The following is a 19,606-nucleotide window of genomic DNA, read 5'->3' as shown; positions in this document are numbered from 1 at the left end:
CTCACGCCGGGTGCATGTGCATGCGTGCCCAAGATCCTGAGAGGAGAATGGAGAGAAGGGATTGCAGCATGGCCATCCCCCCTGGGGGGTGACTTCTCGCTTTCTGTCTCTCTGGTGAGCGCACACACCCTATAGCAAACACCTCTAAAAAAATAAATAAATAAAAGGGTGTGGAGGGCTGAGAAATGCAATGCTTCTTACATCCCTAGCTCCATGTGACCCTCTCCTTTCTTCTTCTGTTTCAAAATGACCTCCCTGGCATGCCCAGGGAAGAGCAATTCAGAATGAGCATATATAAGGGCCAAAATAAGATTAGACAGTAAGATGCACTATATCTGCTGCTGAAGATTGATGAGTGAATCTCACAGTATGTGATTGCTGCATATCACGACGTGAGTGACATGTAGTACCATTATGTATATGCATATTAATAGATAGTATTATGTTTTCTGTTTTTGGTAATTCAGGGGAACATGTGTCTACTCATCAAATAGCTGATAAGTTGGATGTGAAGAACGACATGGAAGCAGTAGATACAGGAGACCTTGTGGTACAGGAACAACCCTCAGTGAAGCAAAGCTGATCAGGAGGAGCTGGCTTGCCAGAGAAACAGTTGGAGCACCAGCTGCCTTACAGATAGAAGGAAATAGAGGAGTCATAAGTCATAAAATGCCACATCTTCCTTCTGACAATGGCCAAGCCAGAGAAGCAGAGGCCTTGCAGAGACGGAAAGTAAGCATTATGAAGCCGTTATACAAACCACAGTAGGAGACATAATGAATCCAGAGATGTTATAGAACATAAGATCTTCAGATTCAGATTGAATTGCCAAGTACTTCCTTCCTTGAGTACTCTGTCCTTTTCCCCCACCTCTCCCTGATCTGTTCCTATGTACACGTTTGTTTCCCTTACTTTGTTTATTTCTGTTCCACTTGTCGCAGATCTCATTTGAAGTCCTGGAATTTCCCCTTGTCTCATAGTGTAATTTCATCTAATTTGATATCTTGATTTGAATATCCATTTGCTGCTTTCATTTGCAAAGTCTACCCATGTCTTGTTTCTATAAGTAAGAGATGGAAGTCCTCATATATGACCTACCCCCACCCTCATCGAGCCTAGGATTATAGGCACACACAACCCAGCATCTTCTAGGAGGTCTCTGGATGTGAACCTGAAACACACCCATGTAGGTCGGCCTCAGAGAGGGTGTCATTGCTGAATCGCCATTTGCCCCAATCTGCTGACTTTTGTTATGCCCTTTCTCAACTCGATTTTGTCCCTCTGAGGTTTCAGACTTCCTAGGTCCAGAAGCACTAGTGATAACAAACTGAACAATTAGAGAAGCTAATTAGGGAAAGGATGGCTCTGAGAAACAGCTGTATGCTCCTTTGCTGTATCCTTTAAGAAGGTAAGGCCAATCTTATCGATGTCTTACTTGATATTCATTGCACAATGCTTCTATTTAGGTGGATTGCAGAAGCTTTAGCATTGCCTTGCATGTCATAAATATATGGCATTACTGAATCTGCCTCAAATACTGGTGTTTCCTTAGTACTAGTAAATTTGAACTTTTTTTCCAAGCAGTCAAATTATTTTGCAACAACTCTAAATATAAGTTACAGGATGTTATCACATATCACCTAGATAAATGAGTTTTCTGTGATATTAACCTATCTGGACCCAATGAGATAGAGCATGATAGTTATAGAAAAATCATTTTCATGTTGAATGGACATGGGGAAGAGCACCTCTGAGTGTGATTTCCAGCTCAGTGAATTTCTTATGGTTAGAACTTGGGTTAAATAAGGATAAATAAATTGAACTTTTAAGCCTCAGTTTTCCTATTAAAGGACATTATAATAGCTGAGTTCAAGTAACAATGAAATAGTATAACAACGTAAAAGTACCAAGTTCGATCCTGGCACATTTATACACTCCAGTAAGCAGTTTTCCATCAGTGGATTTCCTTGTAAAATTATCTCAAATCATGTGTTTCCAACTAAACCCCATGGAATACAGTTAGCCTTCTTAATCTGCAGGTTCCATCATCAGAGTTGCTTTAACAAAGCATGGATCAAAACTCTCATGTTCTTGCCAACATGTACTATGCGGTGAGAACTGCAACGGTTGCAGCTGGACTCCACATGTAGAGACCTTTTCATTATTGTCATTAGTGCATGAACAGTACGGGATAACATTTATTTACATAGAATTTGCATCATATGAAGTATTATAAATAACCTAAAACTGACTTAGAGTATACAGCAGGTATGTGTAGGTTATATCCAAATACTACCCCATTTTACATAAAAGATTTGAGCATCTACAGATTTTGTTGCCCTTACTAGTCCTGGAATCAATTCCCCATTGATACCAAGGGCATATACTGAGATTTGAAATTCTAGGTTCTGCAAATGAGTAGTGAAAGATTCTGTGTTTTTTTGAACCTAAAATTTCATATGTGATAGAGAGAACTGATCATAGCCTAGAAGGTCCAGATGGACTGAATGTTTCATTGAAGAAAAGGAATAAAATTTGGAAATATCAAGACATAAGAAATCCTCATTTATGCTGGTGTGTATGCTATACACTGTTTTCCCTTATGATTAGCACTTCTTTAAAACTAAAACACACACTTAACTCTGTGTGGACTTACCAATAAAAATATATTCTCACATCTTTGACATTATTCATTTTAGCAATAACTCTCACAATTTGGAAAGTCATTTTTAATTAAAATTTAGATACATCAATGCAAAATAATATTTGGTAAGTGAGAATACTAAAACTAAAATCTTAATGAGCTTCATGATTTTATTATAACAAGTTATTTTACCTTCTTTATCTCAGAAGAATTTAAATACTTAAGATCCTGGAAAGGGAGAAAAAAGACAGCTTTCTCCAAGAGAAGCTGTTTGAAAAATTTCACAAAATTATATATAGTCATAAAACATAAATATAAGAGTTATATCCATATGTGTATCTATACTCCTATCTATCTGTGTTTAGTTTATATTGGCATAGATGGATAACAACACCCTGCCAGTCTACAGAGCATAGTTCAGAAACGGTGCTGTGAAATAATTTTACAGTTCCCTTTCTGAAGAAACTCATGCTAAAGAATGAAAGGAAATATTTAATAAACACTCTGGGGGACCAGGACATGGCATAGTAATTAGTGAAAGGAAATATTTAATAAACACTCTGGGGGGTCAGGACATGGCATAGTAATTAGATTGCTGGATTCCCACCTGACTGACCATGGTTTGAGTCCTGGACCCGGTGGTTTGAAAAATCACACTGGGCATGTGTGTGTATGTGTCCAAGATTCCAAGAGGAGAATGGAGAAGGAATTGTGGCGTGGGGGATGATTTCTCACTTTTTCTCTCATTATCTCTCTCTTTCTCTTTCTGTCTTGAGTGATTGTACATGCCCTAAGGCAAAAATCTCTAAAATAAATAAATATTCTGATGAACTCAGATGCTATTTTATAAAGATCCTTAATTATTTCATTGATACTTTAAGTAATGAATAATAATTTTTAGAACGTTTTAAAAGTTTTTAAATTTAATTTTATTATCATAATGTTTATATTACATTTAATCACATTTATCTTTAGACTGTATTATATTTCTTTTCCAGTATAATTACCATGCATATCAGTCAAGACAAAAACATTATTATTCACATCATCATCATCATCGAATAGCATTTCTTCTTTTTTTTCAGATTATTATTATTATTACTTATTCTCTTTATTTTTAAAGCATTCACTCACTATATATCATTTGCCTTTAAAAGATAATTTACTTAACATGTAATATTCCTCAGACCAGTCCAATTGAGAATACTATACATAGTATCATCAACAGGTAATAAACCATTTCTGTGTCCTATTACAAATAGAGAGGCATGGCAAAGTTTGAAATTTTGAAGTAATTAGCTTTTTAAGGAAAACACTGCATTAGACTGTTTATGTCAACAATCTCTATCAAGAATCAGTATCATTGACCTCCTTTGGGCATTGGATCATACCTGACAATTGTTTTCTATAAAAGCAGTAATAGAAAGTGCAGTTTTTGCTCATCTGTTATTGACCTTACTTAACCCAGTGACACATCACTGTGATGGTTAACTGAAGCCAAGAATACAGGAAAATTTTTACCAAATAAAAATACTTTCTCATGATAAGTTGGGTAAAATGGAGGCATACAGTAGGATTAACAGTATGACAGTGCTCTTTTGTAATCAACAAAGGACTATTTTATCTTATGCTTAGCTCCTCTATAAAGAAATAGAACCACTGTGTTTAGGATCAATGTAAGGTAGTTCTTGTGTATAACACCTTTTCTCCATAGCTGGGCTCAAGGAATGTTGAGCAAGAAACTTTGCCTTTGTGATATTGTTTTTAGAACTATAAAATGTTTGTTACTACTCTTTTGTTACAGCAGCCAAGCTAATGAATACAGATTTTGGTACTAAGAAGTGGTGTGCTGCTATAACAAATACTTAAAAATGTGAAAGTGGCTTTGGTACTAGGGGATAGTTAGAAGCTAAAAGAGGTTTTATCTCTCCTGCTAGAAAAAAAAAAATCCAAGATTGCTATGAAAGGGCAGTAGGTAGAAATATAGATACCAAAGGTCATTCTGGTAAAACAAGTTACAGGTTACTGGAAACTAGGGAAAAGGTGATTGATTTTTATTATAAAGTAGTAAAGACATTGCCTGAATTGTGTTCTAGTGCTTTGTGGGGCAGAACTTGGAGATTTCTAAGCAATGTATTAAAGTTTTGGCTTGGTTCTTCTCTATTGCTTATTGAAGTAGCCAAAACAGACAGTTGAACCAAAGAAGTAATTGGTAAGCAAAAAGGAACCAGAACTGGAAGATCTGCGAAATCTTCAGCCTAACCATGTAAAAAAAAAAAAAAAAAAAGAGAGAGATAATTTGTTTGAAAAAGTGGGGCAGAAAAACTATTTGTTAAAGGAATCCTAAGTGATACTTATGGAACCCCAGAACAGATTAATATGGTCATCAACACATTTGTGCATTTAAAATCTTACCTTCTCATAATTCTGTAAATCCTATGCTCTTTCATTCCTTTTATTATTATGATGTACTACGTGGTCTCTTTTTGGAAATTCCCTAGTTATTCTTCGATGGTGATTTAAATATTATCTCTACTATAAAATTTTATTAACTGACAAGGTATATGTTAATCAACAAATTATTTCGTTAAACATCTATTATCTACCTTTTACGTGTCAGCCACTGAGAAAGGTGTTTTATATTCAGCCCTCACAACAGCACATTGAAGTATTTTGTAAGAGTGAAAGAAGAAACACAGGTATTCAGACACAAATGATGAAGAATGGGAGAGTAAATTTTTATTTATTCTTTTTCTATTTGTGAAGGAAGAAGAAACAAAAAGCTGATATTTTAAAGTATTATCATCAAGACTTCTTACTGCTCTGGGGAAAACCCATGGATTTTTTAATTAATGGAAACTAGGCCCTAATGGAATGTCAAATTTTCTGCATAATGAAATGTTGGGATTGCAATATGTTAAAAAGATCTTATGGGAAATAACTTAGAAGGAAATACTGGGAACATTTTATTTTTTGAGGGAAATTGGGGTAAGAGTGAGATGCAAACACCACAGTAAGTTAAAGTCTAGAACCTGTAACAGATGAGACAGATGAGGAATTCTTTTTAAATGAGGGACTGAGAATAAGAGAGAGATATGACACTAAATTTTGTGTTGTCTACATGGCTGCCAAGTTAAACCCCTGAATCATTTCAAATATTTTATGAGTGCTTTTCAGGATAAAGCAGGTTGTCATCACCTAGGTCCTATGTGGCATTTTTACAAAAAATATAGGTAATGTAATTCACTGGAGTCAGGGCATTGGGACCTGAAAAGTCCATTGTATGTAAAACCTTTGAGACTAAATCTGTTGGAGGTGACATAAAGTCAAAGTAATACCAACTTTGTGGCTCACACAGCATAGTGTCACACAGTCCTGGAGTCTCTTAAGTCCCAGATCAAGCTATGAGCAAGGTTGGTTCCTGACAAATCCCAATAAACTAGATACTGGGAAGTATCTGCACATTCATCTCATTCTATACAAACACTATAGTGGATATTGGGATTGGAATGACTAAGACTGCCTTGATCAATAACCTTGGCACAATGGCAAAGTCAGGGACGAAAACTTTCATGGAAGCTTTGCAGGGTGATGCTTATATCTCCATGTTTGTTCAATTTGGCGTTGGTTTCTATTTTGCATATCTAGTTGCTAAGAAAGTGACTGGGGTCACCAAACATAATGATGATGAGCAGTATGCCTGGGAGTCCTCTTCAGGGCCTCATTCACAGTTAGGACAGATACAGCGGAACCCATTTGGTCATGGGACAAAGGTTACCCTACATCTGAAAGAAGAACAAACTGAGTACTTGGAGGAAAGAAGAATAAAGGAGATTGTGAAGAAACATTCTCAGTTTATTGGCTATCCCATTACCCCTTTTGTGGAGAAGGAGCATGATAAAGAAGTTAGTGGTGATGAGGCTGAAGAAAAGGCAGAGAAAGATGAAGAGAAAGAAAAAAGAAGAAAAGGAGTCTGATGACAAACTTGAAATAGAAAATGCTGGTTCTGATGAAGAAGAAGAAAAGAAAGATACTGACAAGAAGAAGAAGATTAAGGAAAAGTACATTGATCTAGAAGAACTTAACAAATCAAAGCCTTATTTGAACCAGAAATCCTGATGATATTACAAAGGAAGAGTATGAAGAATTCTACAAGAGTTTAACCAATGACTGGGAAAACCACTTGGCAGTGAAGCACTTTTCAGTTAAAGGACAGTTGGAATTCAGAGATCTTTTCATTTCAAGACATGGTCCTTTTGACTTGTGGGTTGACAAGGATGTGTATGGTGGTCTCAACTGGGCTGGACTGAGGTGTATATCATGGTGGGTAAAGTCTCTTCACAATGTAAATGATGTATAGCGATTTAATGTATGAAAAAATAATAATAAAATATTTTTTTAAAGAAAGAAAATAGGAAGAAAAGGAACAACAGTAAATTATGTGTACGCAGAGTATTCATAATGGACAATCGTGAGGAATTGATCCCTGAATATCTGAATTTCATTAAAGGGATGGTGCACCCTGAGGAGATATCTCTCAATATGCAACAAGTAAAATTCTTAAAGTTATCAGAAAGAATTTGGTCCCAAAATGCTTAGAATTCTTTACTGAACTGGCAGAAAAAAAATGCAAAAATTTTATGAGCAAGTTTCTAAAATTATAAAGCTTAGAATTCAAGAAGACTCTCAAAATTCTAAGAAGCTTTCAGAAATTATATATCTGCTTCTGGTGATGAGATGGTATTCCTGAAGGACTATTGCACCAGAATAAAAGAAAAACAAAAACATGTCTATTATAGCACAGGTGAGACCAAGGACCAAGCAGCTAACTCAGCCCTCATAGAATGTCTTCGGAAACATGACTTAGAAATGATCTATGTGATTGAGACTTTCGATGAATACTGTGTCCAACAGCTGAAGGAATTTGAAGGAAAGACTTCAGTGTCAGTCACCAAAGAGGGTTTAGAACTTCCAGAAGATGAAGAGGACGAGAATAAACAGGAAGAGAAAATAAACAATGTTTGAAAACATTTAGAAAGTCATGAACAATATCTTGGAGAAAAAGTGGAGAAGACAATTGTCTCTAACTGGTTGGCAACATCCCCTGCTGCATCGTCACAAGCACATATGGCTGGAGAGCAAATATGGAGAGAACCAAGAAAGCTCATGCCTTAAGAGACAACTCAACAATAGGTTACATGGCTGCAAAGAAACACCTGGAGGTCAATCACGATCTTTCCATTACTGAGACATTAAGGCAAAGACAGAGGCTGACAAGAAATCTGTGAAGGATCTGGTCATCTTGCTTCATGAAACTGCACTCCTGTCTTCTGGGTTTAGTCTGGAAGATCTCCAGACTCATGCTAACAGAATCTTCAGGATGAGAACTAGGTATTGATAAAAATGACGCTACTGTGATGATAGCAGTGCGACTGTGACTGGTGAAATGTCACCTTTCGAAGGAGATGATGACTTGTCCGCATGGAGGAAGAAGATAAAACTCTACCTGAAGAAAGACTTACGTATGTGTTAGATACTTCATCTTCATTTCCTCTAATAACCTATACTTTCAAGATTTATTTTTCTTTATTTTTGGATAACATTTTAAACACCTATAAGACATGAGAATAAATACATAAGGGGAAGATAAGATTTCCTTCTACTTCTAACTGTGATACTATAGGCACTAAAGCAGAGCTAGTAATGTTTTTCGAGTTTCTCATTAGCCTGTTTTAATAGATTAAGGTAATTTTTGTTGTAAGATGTATGTAACATGATGTTGACTTTGTGGTCTAAAATGTTTATCAAGTCAGAATTTTTAGTAGACCAAATCTGTTGTCATTGAAGTGTTCTGAGATATACTTTGATGTTTGAATGAATTATTATTTGTTAAAATGCTTTTGAGTTTCATATCCTAAGATCTACTTTTCAAACTTCCCATACCCTGTAGGTACCAATTCAGCACATATTAGTCCTAGTTCTTTAGAAATAGGTTAAGCTGAAACAGCTTGAAGAAGGAACTCTCCACAGGGCATGCTTTCCAAAGAAAAGTGTTTAGAAGAACATAACTATAAGCCAACTTGGATATGTTGAAAGCTGCGGGAAAAATAACTCAGTGAGGCTTGTGAAAGGAAGTGGGCCCAAATCATACTCTGGTTAAAGAGATGGTAACAACTACAGATGAATTAAAAAAAAAAAAAAAAAAAAAGAAAAGAAAGAAAATGACTGTATCTACAATTATGGTCACATTTCGTGATGCTGAGAGTGAACATGTCAGCACATAGATTTGGAAGGTATGCAGCTCAACCAGTAATAGGGATTTATAAAAATATTAAGAAAGTTATTACAATTCCTATATTAAATAAGATAGGAATATTTGTCCAATGTGTTTAACCTCAAAAGATAAGGTATTCTCAGCATGTATCTATGTTTTACAACTACTTTAAAGACTTACAAAATGAAATTTAGCAAACTTGAATCACTAACCTGACACTTGCTGTTCTTCTGTGGCAAAGCTAAAATTCAAATTCAAACCTTTTATTCTAAAACCAATATACATTCCATCTGTAATTTGATCTCTGCCATACTCATAAACATATCTAAAGTGTATATTAAAGAGGCATTTAAAATAATTATTAAAACTACTATAATCTCTGATTCGTAGCCTAACTTTCAGAGTCAAGAGCAAATTATAATAAGACATAATCTTATAATTTGTATAAATAGGTTCGATCTCATGTATAATGAAAAGAGATTTTATTAAAAAACCAAGAAAAATAGCTTTCTGAGAGTGGATACATTTCTTGAATTCTTATCTATTACTAAAAGTACAATATCATTTTCTATAGATTCCTTAAGACAAATTTTTAAAATTACCAAAAAGAAATCTTTATTTAACTTTAATCTTATGCAATGACCTAAAATATTGAAGCCATAATAAAACTTACTTCTTACTTATGATAATAGGAAGAAAACAGACATTTTAAAATCATGTTTTTTAAAAGTTTTTTTGGTATAGTGTGCATGCATTCTCAGGAGAGAGAGAGACAGAGATAGATGGGGGAGACAGTGGGAAGTCTCCCCCCTGGGGGATGGTCATGCCAAAATCTCTCCTCTTCCATTCTCTTCTTGAGATTTTTGGCCGCACGCATGCACATGTGCCTAACATGATTTTCAAGTCATGGCCAAACTGGTTAGTTGGCCAGGTGGAATCCAGCCACCTTAACCTCCACACGACCTGCTGGCCCAAGGGTTCTTTGACTAATGGATTCTTTTACTTCTTTATGTAGCACTTACCAAGTGGAGATGATGTGCTGTTAAATGCCTTATACTTTCTAGGCTCACAGTGAAGTATGTTGAAAATTATTGTCCTCAGTGATTGTCCTCAATCAAGGAAGATTATTATAGAGAGATGAAACTGTTCTCTATATAATTTTAACATTGAATATACATTATTTTATTGTATTTATTTATTTAAATTTAAGTCAGTTAAAATATTTTTCACTAACCTATATTTACATGCATTCATAAAAAGCAGAATTATTTGATATGCAAGATGTTTATTCATACAAAATATTAAATGAATGCAAATCACCTATGTGGTGATTATTATGTGTTTCAGTTAATTCAAATATTTAATAACATAGAGCACAATTTTTTTAAGGATTCTGTAGAAATCAGAGCTTATCATAGAAAATTCATTTTAGAGTTGTTAAATTAAATTCTGATAGGTAATTTGTCCCAAAAAATGATCTCCAGTCAAATAACATTCTAATAACAAATTGAGCGTAACATTTAGCTAATGAACAATTAACTGTGTTCCGGTGGTGTGCCTCATTTTGAAAGTCAGAAGTATTTACGTACCTTTATATGGATGCCATTCACCTCTTGAAATTGATGTCATGAAATAGTTATTCTCATTAGGTCTGTGCTCAGGCTCGATGAAGAGTAGCTGCAACAAGAAAAACAACCCTGGGAGGGACAAAACAGTGAAGCAGAGCAAAAAGCCTGGGCCAATAAACCACTCGAGAGCATTTCTTGAAATTCTATTTCAAGAAATAAAGCAAATACATGGATTTCCTCATGGCTGAAAAGCCCCAGGGAGGCAGCGTGGTGTGTTGCTGAAGATAAGGCACTGGGATCCTAGCAGCCTGGATGTGTGTCCCGAGTCTCCCAACCACTGCAGTGATGGGCTTATTCGTTCTATTTAAATGGTCTAGCATAAAAATGTTCATCTAAAACTGAGGATAATAATGTTTACTTTGTAGGGTTTTGAAGATAGGAAGGTCTAATAATAGATATTCAGTTTTCAGCACAAAGTTTAGCACAGCAAGCACTAAATAAATGGGTTTTATTATACATAAACAATTTTAATATATGTTGAATGATTTTTGGAGAATTTTGTAAAAGTAAAAAAAAAATAAGTTTTTATCTTTAAATGAGAATCAAGGAGAAACAAAATAAAATGTATACAGTGGGGAATTTTCAATATACATCTTGGTCAAAATTTTATTCTGGGGGCCAGCAGTTAGAGTAATGGCTATCTCGCTGAACTCCCATGTAGTCGACCGCAGTTCAAGTCCAGGACCCGGTGGCTTAAACTCACGCCGAGCATGTGCATGTGTGCTCAAGATCCCAAGAGGAGAATGGAGGAGAAGGGATTGTGGCATGGTCTTCCCCCCTGGGGGCTGATTTCTCACTTTCTGTCTCACTGTATCTCTCTGTCTTTCTGGCGTGGTGAAGGTGGCGTCCCTATAGCAAAAATTCTCAAAAAAAAAAAAAAAAAAAAAAAAAGAATTATTCTGTACAGTAAAAAACTTACATAAATTTTTGGACATTGTCTTTATATCTTTATGGTTCTCAGAAGTTATCTTGAGTGGACCAATGTGCAGTGTGTTCAGGATGGGAAAATTCATTTGGTATGCTATAAGGATACACGGTGATTAAATATAAAAAATAAAATTAAAAAATAAATTAATTAAAAAAATAAATTATTTAACTATCCATTTTCCTATTTTGTACTTAACAAAGCCAAATAATCCAGGTGCTTCATAAAGTTCATGGATAATGGGATTAAAATAAAAATTTATTTCGGAGCAATAACTGTTAAAGTTCACTCATACAATTTTTTCATGATATATATCTTCTTTTTAAAATTTACTAGAGGGCACATGCATTTGCCAAAAAGAGATAGAAAGAGAAAATACTCCCACAGGTGACGATCAAGTCATAATCCATTTTCCTTCATTTCTCTCTCCGTTTAGGATTTGGGGTACACATGCACATGCCCATGCACCTGGATTGTTCTCAAGCCACCGGGTCTGGGATTTGAACCTCCTAGTCGGCCATAAGAATCCTGCTGCCCCCCCTGCCCCGTGCCACAAGCTTAGCCCCATAATACATATTTTGCATTAACTTTTTCAACTCCCTCATGAATTGTGAAGAGGGAACAGTCTGCTCTTCAAGCAAGAAACCTAAATACTAAACCTTGTATACATATATGTAAAATACACACTTACAGACTAAATCTGTTAGCAGTGAAAACAGACAAGACTGAGCCAAGATTTTCATCAAATAGCCTCATCACTTCAGTACATTCTTTGGAAAGCAGAATAGATAGCAAACCAAGTCAATTAGAGCTTATTCACACTACTCAAAATGATCTGTCTGTCTGGGATAACCTCTTCAGTTCTGTGCATTTCTCATGCCTTGTAAGCAGCTTGTGAAAATCTTGTCGGACTGCCAGCTATGAACTGTCAAAGGAATTAATGAGTATATGATCATTCAGCTGCCAGCGACCCCATGTAAAAGAGTGATTGAAAACACAGACTTACATCTGCTAACTGATGGCACATCTTCCTTTAAACTGGTCTTAACCGAAAGAATCTAAATTATTTTTAAACTAGTAAGACATGAAGAGGTGAGTCTTTTGTTCTTATCATGCTAATATCTGATACACAGTCCAGTTCTGAGCATCAGTGGAAATTCTTGCTGCTCTACGTATACAAAACTTCAGAGTTCACACATGCGGATCAGTTTGGAAATATATCTATTATTCATCATTTTGGAGCAAAATGCAGTTTGCACGAAATTAAAAATACAAAGTGAAAAATGCATTTGATACATAAATTACTTAAATGAAAAACACAATTTGCTATACTATTCTGTGCATGTAGACAAACCTTTAGAGGAACCTTTCAGAAATCACACATGCACACACACACACACACACACACTCACACAGACATACACTTAAATTTGCACACACGCTATTGTCTGAATCACTTTTCAACAATTCTGTTGAGAAAAGAACTGCTGGCATTGAGCCACTCTAATATATATTTGAATGAAGCTCATAAGAAATACGGATTTTGGTCATATTCCTGTGGGAGATATAAAGAGAATAGCAGAATGACAGCATACTTGTACTTAGCAGAGTGGATAAAAACGTGCATAAATTTACAACAAAACTATTTTCAGTTTGCACTGTAATATTTTCTCAGGTTATTTACTTTTACTGCCCTATTTATTAGACTTACAATAGGGTTCTGTGAACAGGACGAGGTAATGGACAATGTCTGAGGAAATGGATAATGAGGATGAAGGTAACACACAGGTGCTCTCCTGCAATTGAACCATTTATTAAGTTTATTAGATTTTTTATTGCACATGCCCATACAAAAGCGACATTGAGAGGAGGGAAAGTTCTGGCGCAAGCCAAAAGCAAAGGCATTTAATGTGAAGGATGCACTTGTATTTTGGAATTGCCCCATTGGAGGGTATATATAGACATACTACACAGTCTTATTCCTCCAAAATGGAAGAAGAGAACAGAATATGGAATGAGCTGGCTGTTACAAAGATGAAGCATATTCTTGAACTGTACTCAACTGAGCTAGAGCAAACTTCATTTTAAAATAATACTGCTTATGTATGTTCAATGTTTGAGATATATGACAAGAAACTATATTTTATTTATTTATCTTATTAACATAAAATAAAGTGTCACAAATAATATTTTAAACCTGCCTGCAGCCTGAATCAGGGTTCTGCAATAGAGCACAGATGCCGAAAGGACAGAAAAGGTGATTTTGAATGTCAGGGCCAAGTTGGCCGTAGGCAAAATATTGAAAAAAGGTACATAGCTTTGTCCCCTCCAAGAAGTCCCATGAGCACATCTTTGCTACCTTCAAGCAACTGTCTGACCTTGACTCTAGACACTTCTTCTGGATTCAGGGCTAGGCTTATTAAATTCTTAGAATTTCCTTAACTTGAATCTTTATTAACCAGAAGTTGCCCAAATGTTAAGTCTTCTTCACCTGCATATACCTTTCTGCCTCCTCATTTCAAATCTTGACCTGAATAGGGAAACTTTTCCTTCCACTGTATAAATGAAGCCTAGCAGTGACAACTATCAAAATTATATGCATTTTTATGAGATGCGCTTCGATACTGTGATTGTATCATGGCACAGTAGACTAGTTCACCACTCAGTTTTCTCCTCTGGGAGGAGCTGTAAGGTGACTTCGAGGCTACCCATAAGTGACTGTGCAATTTAATATGTTTATATTCTGAGATATCCTCTAAGAGAAATTGCTTTGGGCTCCTCCTCATGTCAATCTCAAATGGCCTCAGACACTCAATACTTCATTTTTCATAATATTATTCACAAGTATTTTTGAGTTCTTCATCCACTTCTTCATGTGATATTCTTTGGTTTGTTTCTGAACTACTGTTTTCTACAATAGTTTGTCTCTTAGCAACATTATTCAGTGAACACTAAATGCACACAAATTATCTTCATTTTATAAACATTTTTTAAGTTCATTTATTTCTTCTATGAGTGAGAAAGAATCAGAGAGACAGAAAGAGAAGGGGAGATAGCACTCCCAACGGAGCCTAAATGCCTAGCCAGCCTTGGATATCGGTAGGCTCAGGGAGGTCTCCAGACATGAGCCAAGAATCTTCCCATGTGGATTGACTGCAAAGAGCATTGCATTTTGCTTCTGTGCTACCATCAGGCCTTATCTGCACATCGTAAGTTTATTCACTGGCAGACTTTTTCTGTTATTTTGTTGCGTATTCTGGTCTTGAAGCACTAGTTCACTCCTATCTATAATTTAATTAAACATCTCTTCTAATTCTCTATCTTCAAGATGACCTCTTGTACGAATGTTGTAGTTTGTCTCTAGCCACTTACCAAGCTCTTCCACATGGACAATAAAGAAGTTCTCCTCCATAGTAATTTTTTTTTCTTATTTTTGCCTGTCTTTTCCAGAATATTTTTAGTATCTTTTCTTCTTTTGTTAATTCTGAGTAGACAATTAGTGAGTAAACAATCACCTGTTGGTTACAGACTTCGGTAAACGGCTCCTAAATTACATTGACGGGGGTACAACAATGTTTGCAAATAGTTTAGGTAGACCAACTTTCTATATATCCTCTAGTATTTTTCTATTTTTCATAGTTAAATAAAACGAAAAATTTAAAACACAAAGATTTTGGCACCTGTGAGTAATGTCATGACGGTTTACCAATTCAGGTTCAAAAACTAGCACTCTGCAAGTAGAACCAAAACTTAGGTGCATACAGAATTCCAAAGACAAATCTTATCGTTCTTTAATAAGGACAGAGCTGTCAGGTAGACTCAATGAAAGTCTGGCCTGGGGTCAGTCACAGTCCAGTGTTCACTAGGGATTTCATTGGAGAGGACAGCTGTTTTCAAACAAGGCATTTTGTTTGCTGTCTCCTGAGGGGTGTAGTATTTCTTAGGGCTAGTATTCCCTAGCCCTTTGCTAGGAAAGCAATTCATAGTGAAAAAAATTAAATACAAATTTAATAATAAAATGTATTTGAAATATTTAATAACACATATTCTTTCCTGATTTCTGAAAAAAATACATTATCAATGCATAAAAATATAGAAAAACCTAAGAAATATGCATCGACTCCATCTGTTATTCTCTATCCAGGGGTGACTATTGTCATCAGTAAATTGTATATCTTCCAGGTTATATAAATATAAATATGTATAATTTTTTACTACAAATTTGTTTGCTTTACAATATTGAAAAAAAAAGTACATAATATTTTGTTATTTATTTTAGCTTACCAGTAAACTTTAGAATGTCAACATTTGAATAAATACATCTCAACAAAGCTACACAATATTCCAGATCATGGGTCCGTAAACCATGGCTCATAAACCAGATCAGCATGGCATCTGTTTTGGTAAAGCCCCCTCAGCTAAGCACAATTCTTAGACATGAATGCTTACAACTAAATTGATGATAAAAACACTAATAGGAACGTTAAGTAGGCAAAATGTTATTTCATAAAATACAATGGCATTCTTTTAATTGATAGGCCAGTGATAGAATTCTAAAGATGCTCCCCACCAAAAATCTCATCTCTTGCTTATTTGATCAAACACCCATCTAGGTACTGCTCAGGAGGGGTTTTGCAGGTAGTGTTAAGGATACTATCCAGTGACGTTAAGGCAGGGGCATTATCTGGGTTGTCCAAGGGAAGACAATATCATTACATGAGTCCTTCATAGAAGAGGAGTCAGTCAGATGTCAGTTAGATGGATGAGGATGCCAGAGAGCTAAAGTAGAAAGAAAGGTCCAAAATATTTTTAAACATGAGGAGAATTTGATTCACCTTTCCTGGTCTTAAAGATGGAGACACAACATATAAGCCAATATTTCTAGAAGCCAAGAATGACCTCTTCTGCCTGCATCTAGTAAGAAAAACCAAGTCCCCAGTCCTGCAATAACAGGGAATCAATTCTTATCAATAGTTGCAGTGCCTTGGAACCAATTCCCTGCTAGAGCCTCCAGATGGAACACAGCCCTCTGATACTATGATGTCCTAATGTCTGTCTCGTAAACCCAGAGCCAAGAAACAGCTGAGACAGCTATGCCCAGGCTTCTAACGTGCATCAGTCAGACAAACTATACACATAGTGTTTTTGGTTTTTTTTAAAGATTTATTTTTTAATTCCATTTGTCATTATTATTATTCATTTTTAATTTAAACAGAGAGAGACATAGGCAGAAAGAAAGAGAAAGTGAGGGACCAGCAGTTAGCGTATTGGCTATGTCACTGGACTCCCATGTAGTCAACAGCGGTTTGAGTCCCGAACCCGGTGGCTTGAAACTCATGTCGGGTGCATATGCGTGCGTGCCCAAGATCCCGAGAGGAGAATGGAGGAGAAGTGATTGCGGCATGGCCATCACCCCTGGGGGGTGATTTCTCACTTTCTGTCTCTCTGTCTCTCTCTGTCTGTCTGGCGAGCGCATGCACCCTATAGCAAAAACCTCCCCCCCCCGCCCCAAAATAAAAGGGGGAAAGTAGTATTTCTTAGGGCTAGTATTCCCTAGCCCTTTGCTAGGAAAGCAATTCATAGTGAAAAAAATTAAATACAAATTTAATAATAAAATGTATTTGAAATATTTAATAACACATATTCTTTCCTGATTTCTGAAAAAAATACATTATCAATGCATAAAAATATAGAAAAACCTAAGAAATATGCATCGACTCCATCTGTTATTCTCTATCCAGGGGTGACTATTGTCATCAGTAAATTGTATATCTTCCAGGTTATATAAATATAAATATGTATAATTTTTTACTACAAATTTGTTTGCTTTACAATATTGAAAAAAAAAGTACATAATATTTTGTTATTTATTTTAGCTTACCAGTAAACTTTAGAATGTCAACATTTGAATAAATACATCTCAACAAAGCTACACAATATTCCAGATCATGGGTCCGTAAACCATGGCTCATAAACCAGATCAGCATGGCATCTGTTTTGGTAAAGCCCCCTCAGCTAAGCACAATTCTTAGACATGAATGCTTACAACTAAATTGATGATAAAAACACTAATAGGAACGTTAAGTAGGCAAAATGTTATTTCATAAAATACAATGGCATTCTTTTAATTGATAGGCCAGTGATAGAATTCTAAAGATGCTCCCCACCAAAAATCTCATCTCTTGCTTATTTGATCAAACACCCATCTAGGTACTGCTCAGGAGGGGTTTTGCAGGTAGTGTTAAGGATACTATCCAGTGACGTTAAGGCAGGGGCATTATCTGGGTTGTCCAAGGGAAGACAATATCATTACATGAGTCCTTCATAGAAGAGGAGTCAGTCAGATGTCAGTTAGATGGATGAGGATGCCAGAGAGCTAAAGTAGAAAGAAAGGTCCAAAATATTTTTAAACATGAGGAGAATTTGATTCACCTTTCCTGGTCTTAAAGATGGAGACACAACATATAAGCCAATATTTCTAGAAGCCAAGAATGACCTCTTCTGCCTGCATCTAGTAAGAAAAACCAAGTCCCCAGTCCTGCAATAACAGGGAATCAATTCTTATCAATAGTTGCAGTGCCTTGGAACCAATTCCCTGCTAGAGCCTCCAGATGGAACACAGCCCTCTGATACTATGATGTCCTAATGTCTGTCTCGTAAACCCAGAGCCAAGAAACAGCTGAGACAGCTATGCCCAGGCTTCTAACGTGCATCAGTCAGACAAACTATACACATAGTGTTTTTGGTTTTTTTTAAAGATTTATTTTTTAATTCCATTTGTCATTATTATTATTCATTTTTAATTTAAACAGAGAGAGACATAGGCAGAAAGAAAGAGAAAGTGAGGGACCAGCAGTTAGCGTATTGGCTATGTCACTGGACTCCCATGTAGTCAACAGCGGTTTGAGTCCCGAACCCGGTGGCTTGAAACTCATGTCGGGTGCATATGCGTGCGTGCCCAAGATCCCGAGAGGAGAATGGAGGAGAAGTGATTGCGGCATGGCCATCACCCCTGGGGGGTGATTTCTCACTTTCTGTCTCTCTGTCTCTCTCTGTCTGTCTGGCGAGCGCATGCACCCTATAGCAAAAACCTCCCCGCCCCGCCCCCCAAAAAAAGGGGGAAAGTAAGAAAGTAAGCCACCAGGTTCAGGACTCGAATCATGGTCCACACATGCTGTTTTAAGATGTTAACTTCTCACGGCATAAAAAGAAGGCTCATGCAAAACCTGTATTTTTTTTTAAAGAACACTCAATTATTGTAATCATATTTTAAATTTTGTCAATAAATTATCTGTGGAAAATTGTTTTAATTTTGTTCTATAAACACCTGCTGAAGAGTTCCTTATAATTTTCTCTTGATACACAACAACCGAAATATTCATTCTATGCTTGTTTATAGAAAAAGTGTGCCAGATCAGCTGGTGGCCTAGTTGTTAAGTGAGCTGTATCCCACATTGCCAACTGCAAAGCTTACAAACCAGCTTTGGTGTCTTGAGAAATATCCCAGGCACATGTACACACGTGCCCCTAAGTCCCAGTGGAATGGAGTAATGGAACAGGGATTGTTGTGTGACTACACTCCAATGAGAGATGATTTCTCTATTTCTTGTATTTCTGTCTCTCTCTGGTGAGAATGTGCCCTCTGGGAAATTAAAAAAAAAAAAAAAGAAAGAAAAGAAAAGAAAAAGTTTGCCAACGGCTGCTCTAGATGATATTTTCTCAAGGAGATATGTAATGGTTCTGTTAATGTTAAAAAGTCAAGTTTCATATCTTCCTTGTTCCATTCTAATTTATGACACTTGGATTTCTTCTATAACATACACGTAAAAAGCCCATGTAGTCAAACTGGTGATATGTCAGGATGCACTCACTCATAAAAATAATCTATACTACTCTGGGAACTTGGTCGAGGTTTGTGTGGGACACCTAAGCTGAATAAGCTAAGATATGACGTGTTATCAGGCTGACTAGTATTTTTTTTTTTTTAACAAAAATGGTGACATAATATTTAATGAGTATTTCCATTTCAAGAAATGTACATTTACTGTTTCAGCATTTTTTTAGAATTATTTACTTATCTAATTATTTATTTGTTTATTTATTTATTTATTTTAATTTGAGCAGAGAGGGAAAGA

At 35.9% G+C, this 19,606-nt stretch overlaps 1 protein-coding gene and 1 pseudogene across 1 annotated transcript; both read left to right on the top strand.

Annotated features, from left to right (window-relative positions):
- Positions 1–669: 669 nt before the first annotated feature.
- On the top strand, positions 670–6,763 carry LOC114004465 (heat shock protein HSP 90-alpha A2-like). Its single transcript, XM_027771957.1, is given in 5 exon segments — positions 670–732; positions 5,265–5,375; positions 6,003–6,130; positions 6,132–6,556; positions 6,639–6,763. Coding segments are annotated over 5 exon segments (852 nt in total).
- A 342-nt stretch (positions 6,764–7,105) lies between these two features.
- Positions 7,106–19,606, top strand: part of LOC102469547 (heat shock protein HSP 90-alpha-like) — a 72,604-nt pseudogene continuing 60,103 nt past the window's right edge.

The sequence above is a fragment of the Tupaia chinensis genome, unplaced genomic scaffold, assembly GCF_000334495.1.
Source record: "Tupaia chinensis unplaced genomic scaffold, TupChi_1.0 Scaffold000241_1, whole genome shotgun sequence".
NCBI lineage: Eukaryota > Metazoa > Chordata > Mammalia > Scandentia > Tupaiidae > Tupaia > Tupaia belangeri.
Note: the sequence above shows the minus strand (reverse complement) of the source record. Positions and strands in the feature narration are given on the sequence as shown.